This window comes from Morone saxatilis, unplaced genomic scaffold, assembly GCF_004916995.1.
Source record: "Morone saxatilis isolate NCDOM2014 unplaced genomic scaffold, NCSU_SB_2.0 Contig19, whole genome shotgun sequence".
Lineage (NCBI taxonomy): Eukaryota > Metazoa > Chordata > Actinopteri > Moronidae > Morone > Morone saxatilis.
In genome coordinates, this window is record NW_023339751.1 from 1,991,618 (window position 1) to 1,999,408 (window position 7,791).

Here is a 7,791-nt window from a genome sequence, read left to right on the forward strand (position 1 = left end):
AGAGGTGTCTGCCTCCAGAACCCAACTGGAAGCTGGTTCCACAGGGAGAGGAGCTTGGTAATTAAGGCTCTGGCTCCGTTTTTACTTTTAGAGACTATAGGAACCCAAGTAGCCCAGCATTCAGAGAACGCAGTTGTTCTAGAGGGGTAATAGGGTTACTATGAGCTCTTTGAGATATGAAGGGGCCTGACCATTGAAGAGCTTTATAGGTGAGGAGGAGGTTTTAAATTCTATTCTAAATTTTACAGGGAGCCAGAATAAATTCTAGCGTCTTATCATGTTAACTTTTTTGAAAATGTATTTAAGATTTATTTATCTCACTTCCTGTCTCTGGTTCTGGTTTTCAGTCCATCACGCCGTCTCCAGAGCAGCGTGTCCGTGTTTGGCTGGCTGTGCATGAAGATGGTATCAGTGTTCTGGAGCACAACTCTGTTGTAAGTGTCTCTGAGTACATTTCTGTGTAACTCCCTGCAGCTGTTGACATGATTTCTTCCCTTTATTGACTTGACTTTCCTGTTTAAAGTTACTGAGAACAGAGGTGGTATTCATGCAACCTGTGAAGATAAGCAATAAGCACATATTGTACCTTGGATTTCTATTGTGGTCGCAAATCACTTGTTTATGTAATTTAGCTCAGTTAATGCAGTGTGACTGGCTTTATATCTTTAAATGCACATTGCATTAGTTGCACTAAGACGTGGGAACTCTGAGCTCACATATGAAGATGTAAACAAGAATACAATATATGGGGGTTAGTCGGGTGAGTTTAGTTGTTTTCTTTATCAGAGCAGAAACATTATCGTGATATAAATACGTGTGTTCAGAAACCGCTGGTGTCCCACCCCTACAAGAACCTGATGACGTTTGGAGGCTGCAAACAGGACTTCATGCTGGTTGTGAGACAGAGCATCGGTTCCAACACGAGCAAAGACAAACCTACGGAGAAACATCTGTTTGCTATGGACGTCTCAAAGGTAAGTGACAGGTCATATTCAACAAAATGACAAGTATCAGTATTGTTGCCCCCTTGAGGAACCACTTGTGTGTCTATGACATTAAAGTATTCTAAAGTGACAAATATTGCAAATCTTCAGGTGTCTTGATCAGCAGAAACACACCATAATAAGGGTGAATACACGCACTGACGTCGCTTTCCGCTCTGCTTCCATCCACAGATCAGGGAGATCACCCTCCTCATCTCCAGTTACATCAACAGCGCTCACCAGCAGAAGGCCGCCGCCCACCACCTCTCCGCCCCGGCTCTCATGGTTGCCCAGCCCATCAGTCTGAAGAGCAAAGAGCTGAGGAGCAAGTCCCCGCCAGCCCTGGGTCGCCCCAGCAAGGCCCCCACGCTGCTGTGAAAAAACATCACGCCTTCTCGCTGAGAAATCTCCGCTTGAATTTGAAATGACAGCAGCTGATTCCAGTCGCACAGCCTTTCTTTCTTATCAGCCAAATCCTGTAGGTTTGTCTGATGGGGTCAGATTAAATTGTGGTGAATTTCTGGTGAGGGTGCAGCGGTTCCTCATTCAGGATTTAAGCTCCTGAAAAGTGCCTTCCTCAGAGAACGTGTGACATTTTGGGTCTGAAACTGGAGCCGTGGGTTGTATAAACAAGGTACAAAGGTGTCTAGAAACAACAAATGATGATGAATGTGTTGCTTTTAAGTGCTGACTCCAAAGAGAAAAAGTCAACAGCATTTATTGACCGACCGAGCTGAGGTGTCTCATTCACCTGTGTGTTCAGGGTGTGTGGTACGTTCCCTTTTGTAAAGACGCTGATTTAAGTTCATTTTATTATTTTCGCCTTAAAAAATTATCCACAGTCATACAGAAGTTGTGTTAAAGACTCGTTTAAATATGAAAATGCGTATGAAGCAACTGCCCGCAGTTTGCAGTGCAAAGGGTGTGAATGACGTTCATAAGGGGAAACCAGTTTGGACCCTGTGTGCTCTTAGTTACTGAATAGCCAGGAGAGTAGTGAAACTTTAATCAAGTACAAACCTTTCAGCAAGATGCCTCCTCAGTATATTTCACATGACATTACAAAGAGAAGTGTTATGAGAGGGGTAGATAATGTGGTTGTGTATGTTCATTAAAAGGAAGAGGGTAAGAGGATGTGGTAATGGTTTGGTGGTTTGATGAAGGAGAAGTTTGGTATTGTTACTGAAAGAATAATGAAGTAATGAAGCAGCAGGGTCAGATATACATATACTGCGTCCTCTTTATATTTCACATGACATTAGAAAGAGAGCAGAGTTAGGGTATGAAAGAGGGGATAAACTCTGTGTTTGTGTACATTTAGAAGAAGAGGATTGGGAATAAAGGAATAAAGTGTTTTCTGTTTTCTTAGACAGAATAATAAAAGCGGGGTCAGATATACTGTGGTGACCCATTTAACTTTAACTGGAAAAACAGGACTTTTTTTAATCTAAGGTACTTTTCCCCCCTCCCAGTATTATCTTAACCCTGTACAGAGCGAGTATTGTCAGGTGTTATATTTATTTGTCATATGAAATCATCCTTGGAATATAATTATTGTGCAAGTCTAATGCTTGAATAAACTACAGAAAACCTGTGACAAGCAGCTTTTTTTATCCCTTCATACGGATGATCAACGCCTTCGTGGGAAGCTGTAGAAACCATAACACTCCATGTTTTCCTCACCTTCACCAGAAAGACGGCGTCCTGCTTCCTCATTGGCGTGAGCGTAAATGACGTGTTGATACCTGCAGCAGGTGCCTGACGGCTAGTGACACACCTTCATTCCTATAGTGTTTCACAGGGAGAGAGAGAGAGGAGGGGGAGGGGGAAGGATATATGATACCTAACCTGTCTGAACTAGTTAGAAGCATGCTTTTGTCCCCGTGTTGCTATGGAGATGCAGGGGGAGGGGTGGCGGGGGAGAAAAAAGTGGGTGAGGCAAGGGAAGTTAGACAAATGATTGATAAGACAAATATCAAAACTGTGGCAACAAGCCAAACAGGAAGTCTGTATTCATCTCTGTAAATTAAAGTGTTGCTCATATGTACTTTCAAAATAAAGTTAAACATCTAGAATACATTGTTCTCATTGCATAGCGTGAAAAATAAAGAGTTTCAACCTTCAGCGGGACCTCACTGTGACGTAAAGGTTAAACAGGGACTGCCTTCAGCTAGAGCGCAGCCTCAGTGAACACTGATCATGTTGTGACAGGATACAGAGCGAGTTTCACCTCCGTTTCTGCTCAGTGCCACAAGACCCGTTTCCAGTTCCCCACCCCACTCTTTTTATGCTGCTTCAGCGACACTGGACTTTTTGGACTGACTTTTCACCCAACTACTGCTCCAGTCTCTCAGCATTCATGTTGTGTACATACTTCATGTGTCCAATCACAACGAAGCCAGAACCTGACCGACAGGTTGAGCGCGATGCCAGGCGGTTTTCAGAGAAACAGCTTCGAAATGATTAACCTCTCTCCTTCTAACAGGTGTTGTCATATAGCAAGGTAGTCTCAGGTGAGCCAGTATCACCAATACTTAAACACACATTCCACAGCTCAAACACTTCTTTCACTACAGCTAGAGGAGATATTGTCTACGTTTGATGAGAAGCATAGATTAAAGTTTCCATCAAAAGGAAAACCAGGACAGTGGCATATTCAAAACAAGGCTGCCACACCCATGACCCTCCATTCAGCCGGTCCCATGTAAACAAAAGGCTTATTACTATTAACAAAGCAGCCATTTCACATGAGACAAGGCTTGTGTCGGGTCTGGAGAACACTTGCATGTCAAGCAGTAAAACAAAATGGTGCCCCCAGCGACTTCCTCTACCTTCCCATCCCCCGTTAAAGTACTTTTCCACTGAGTCACTTAGACAAAAAAACAATGCAAATAAACCTGCGACACAATCAGTCTTTTAAAACATTTTATTAAAAACAATCCAACAAACACATTAGTAAGAAAGAAACTGTACAATCTATGACATGGAATTTAAAAACCATTCAACAAGTTCTAAACATAAAAATGTGCCAGGCATATTTTTAAAAAGATCTTTATGGCATATAGATTGGATGACGCGTTAGGACTTTACACAATTTATAAATAAAATGGCCGTACCGGTATTGCCAACAACATGGAGAGGAAAAAAAACAAAAGCAAGCTGATTGTTCCTTTACAATTTGTGTTACTCAAGTAAAATGGTGATAATGGCACACTCCCACTGCAAGAAAAGTTAATCTTCATAGTCTGCGATGAAGAGTTTACATGGGGTCCAGCTCTCTCTGCTGCATGATGAAGAAAAAAAAAAAGAAAAAAAACAGGTTGTTAAACAGCAGTTTTACAGTAAAAAAATTAACTAGTTGTACCCAGAAAGGAAGTTCATCTCACCTGAGCTTTGTTGTACTGCTGCTTCTCTCGCCGCCTGGCAAAGAACTGCACACACAAACAGAGAGTTAGGCCTCAAACTGACTGAGAACATTAAACCAAACACTTACAAAAGGTAGAGAAGAAACATGGACTCACCAGGACCAGCAGGCCGGCAACCACAGCCAGCACCACCACCACGATGACGGCGATGATCCCGCCCGACAGGTGCTTCATGGTGAACGTCGGGGGCTTCTCGTCCACGTAGTACACCAGGATCTTCTCCATATCCAGCTTCTGGCCATCCACCACCGGCGCAAACTTGTTCCCTTCGTCTTTGAAGAGGGGCAGCACCTTCACCTGCGAGGAGGAGGAGAGGAAAAGGGTTGGTCAGTCAGGGAATCGACAGCCGTGTATCGTCTATACATAAAAATACAAAACATCTCAACGTACATCTTTCTCCATGTAGTACGCCATATGGGTCAGGTCAGTCTGGCGTTCACCTATTTCCTTCTTCACATCCACCACAATGAGCCGGGCTTCGGGGTCATACTGCAGGAAGACACAGGATGCTTCGTTAGTCGAGTGATTTTTTTATTTAAATGATGGTTTTTTTTTTTTCCCTCCACTCACCTGGATTTCTTCCACCATAGACGTGTTAAAGTTTTTGTAACGTTTGTTAATGGCGTCCGCAATGGCACTGTAAGAAATGATACTTATTAGCTTATTGCCTCTTTTTTTTTTAAATATGTATAAAAATAGGGAATATATTTAATAAACTTACGCCTTCAATTTTTCAGCATTCACTTCACCTTGCACTGGTTTGTGTGTCAGCTGAAGACGAACCCAGCTGGAGAAAAATTAAGACAAAAAAAAGAGGGTGAAGATCTGAGCATCACGCATCTAAAACCTCCTCCTCCTCCGCCCTGATCCTGAAATACTCACTGGGTCTCCACGAGCTCCTCGCACTTGATGTTCTTGTCTCCCTTGTCGGTACGACGGACGCCTGCGCTGTTGACACACCAGCACTCCTCGGTGTTGTTGCACTGCTTGGCCTTGAACTTGCCGTCGCGCTCGCACTCCGGGTTGTAGATGCCGTCATTGTCCACGAAGGCGGTCTCCACAGGCTTTCCTCCGATGCCCGTGCGGGTGCTCAGGTTCATGCTGGCTCTGTACATCTCGAGCTTCATCAGGAAGCACTTGGGGATCACTGGAGGCAGAAGCAGAGAGGGTGACATCGTGAGGCAGGAAACAAAACAAACCCCGCGCCGGCAAATGGAAGTCTACAACATGTCTTATACTTACGTTTGTTGCAGTTGATCGGTTGTTTCTCGCCTTTGGCGACAAAGATGGTGCACTCACATGGAGTCCCATCACAGGAGGCCCACTTCAACACGTCACATTGACCTTAAGCAGAGACACACAAGGGTTAAATGAACAGTATCGATATTGATCAATATCAATATGTAATGCTTCTGCATTCCAGTGTGATAGAGTTAGAGAACATAAAGGCCTGCAGTGTGTGCAGAATGGAGTCAGACACAGGCCTGGAAACAGGAAGGGGACAGGTAGACTAGCAGGTTTATCCAACACCTGGGCGTTGGTTTCTCAAACAGACAATGTCCCCAGAGAGCGCCACTAATCCTCCCCACCCCCACTCTCACTCCACAACCTGAAACTGCAGCAAATTCAAACCGCTTTCAATCCCACAATGCCTCATTAAGTCATTTTAAAGCCTCTAACATTTACTCTGGAGGTTAGGGAGTTTCAGTCTGGCAGGAAACACCCCAAAGGAATATTCCCGCGGTGGTGTGAAGCATTAAAGCGCATTAAATAGAATTAAAAAAAATCATATTTAAGCGACTTAAACTCAGAAATATTGTATTTTATTTTTTTGCTTCAGAAAGTTTTCGAGAGAAGAACAATCAAACAACTACTTACAGGTTTGAGCTGAGGCTGCCGCCGCCAACGAGGCGAGGACGAGACAAATCCACAACTTCATGATGAAAAATTAATTTAAAAACAAACGAATGAAGAAATAAAAAGTAAGTTTCCTGTCGCTGGTTTTCTGTCCGCAGAGGACAAAGATGGAGGAAAGAATGGCGACTGAGTGCACAGGGTTCCCTTTTTCTCTCTACAGGTGTGTGTCTCCTCCTCCTCCTCCTCCTCCTCCTCCTCTTCCTCCTACCAGTCTAACCTGTTTGAGGAGACTCACCGAGCGCGCGCACTCAAAGGTAAAGGAGTCGAAACAGACACGAGCGCCACTCAAAGTGAACTTATCGATGTAAAGCTGATTATAGATTTTAAATCCCCCCCTTTTTTCTTTAATGGTTGTTTTAAAAATGAATATAAAGACAAATAGTCTCATGACGTCACGCTAATTTGCATAAGTACCGTAAGGGGGGGGGCGACGCACCTTTTTTCCGGTATGACCATATTTGGTCTCTGTGTCTGTGTTGACAAATTGTATTCTTTGTCAGTAAATCTGAATGTCTCATCATTTATATGAGTTTTCCTTAAGGGAGACATTTTCTATCATTAATAAGTGAAATTTTTTTATGGATATTTCATATTTTATTAAAAACTGTGAAACGTTTGTGTAAAATTTGTGATCATCTGTCTGTATTGTGTATTTTTTTAATCATTTCTAACAATCATACAGATTTAATAGGCTTTTATTCCGACAAATTCTGTGTTTTTAATTTACTTTCCTTCACAGAAGTGAATCAAATACTCAGATATTATAAAATACCTAATACTATAACTATTACATATGTAAATGTGTGTATTTCACATAATTTCTTTCTTATGTCATTCTTTTTTACTAAAATAGTAATTCAGATGAAATAAATAAAATGTGTTTACTGTAATCAGGATATGATGTGAAACTATCTTCACAGCTGGAATTCGCTTCATTAAAAGTTTTTCTTTAAAAGTAAAGTTTTATAAATGTTTAAGGAAATCCAGAAGTGACAGAAAGTTACTTTAATATTGTGATACTCATATATTAGTAGTTGTATCTGATTACAGTCTCAACCCAGTTTATATTAAGTGTACAGTTAATTTACATAAGTTTTTAAAATAACGTGTTAAAAATATGCAGATAGGCTTAATTCTTTAGAAATAAATCAGCTTATTGATTTCTAATGCCTCCTTTAGATATTTGTATTACATGTTTTACTGATGTGCCACAATAATGTTTTTGAGTTAAAATATCTTAGCAAATATTGATATTTATGATAAAGTGTGTGTTTATTTTGTACAGACAACATAATATTGTAAAATATGTCTTATTCTGTAGGCTGTGAATGTAAAGAACCACTGTTATCTTCCTGCAGGATGTTAATTATCACAGTTTATAGTGGCTTTTTATATTTAAATGTCTTGTGTAATTGTATATTCCAAACATATTATTTTATTTTATAAAGTGCTTTAAAAGGTACTTA

The 7,791-nt window shown here is 41.4% G+C and overlaps 2 protein-coding genes across 2 annotated transcripts in view; one reads left to right on the forward strand and one right to left on the reverse strand.

The window, feature by feature from the left end:
* plekhh2 (pleckstrin homology domain containing, family H (with MyTH4 domain) member 2) overlaps positions 1-2,789 on the forward strand; it is a 31,395-nt gene extending 28,606 nt beyond the window's left edge. Inside the window, 3 exon segments of the mRNA XM_035663641.1 lie at positions 348-434; positions 825-974; positions 1,176-2,789. Coding sequence (XP_035519534.1) covers positions 348-434; positions 825-974; positions 1,176-1,361 — 423 coding nt within the window. The 3' untranslated portion in view covers positions 1,362-2,789.
* Positions 2,790-3,891: 1,102 nt separating this feature from the next.
* epcam (epithelial cell adhesion molecule) lies at positions 3,892-6,494 on the reverse strand. Its single transcript, XM_035664104.1, has 9 exons — positions 6,287-6,494; positions 5,651-5,752; positions 5,291-5,555; positions 5,130-5,195; positions 4,979-5,045; positions 4,799-4,897; positions 4,505-4,705; positions 4,370-4,414; positions 3,892-4,266 (listed from the first exon to the last, which is right to left on the reverse strand). Exons 1-9 carry the CDS (start codon positions 6,345-6,347, stop codon positions 4,243-4,245), a joined length of 930 nt encoding a protein of 309 aa, XP_035519997.1. The 5' UTR covers positions 6,348-6,494; the 3' UTR covers positions 3,892-4,242.
* Positions 6,495-7,791: the final 1,297 nt, after the last annotated feature.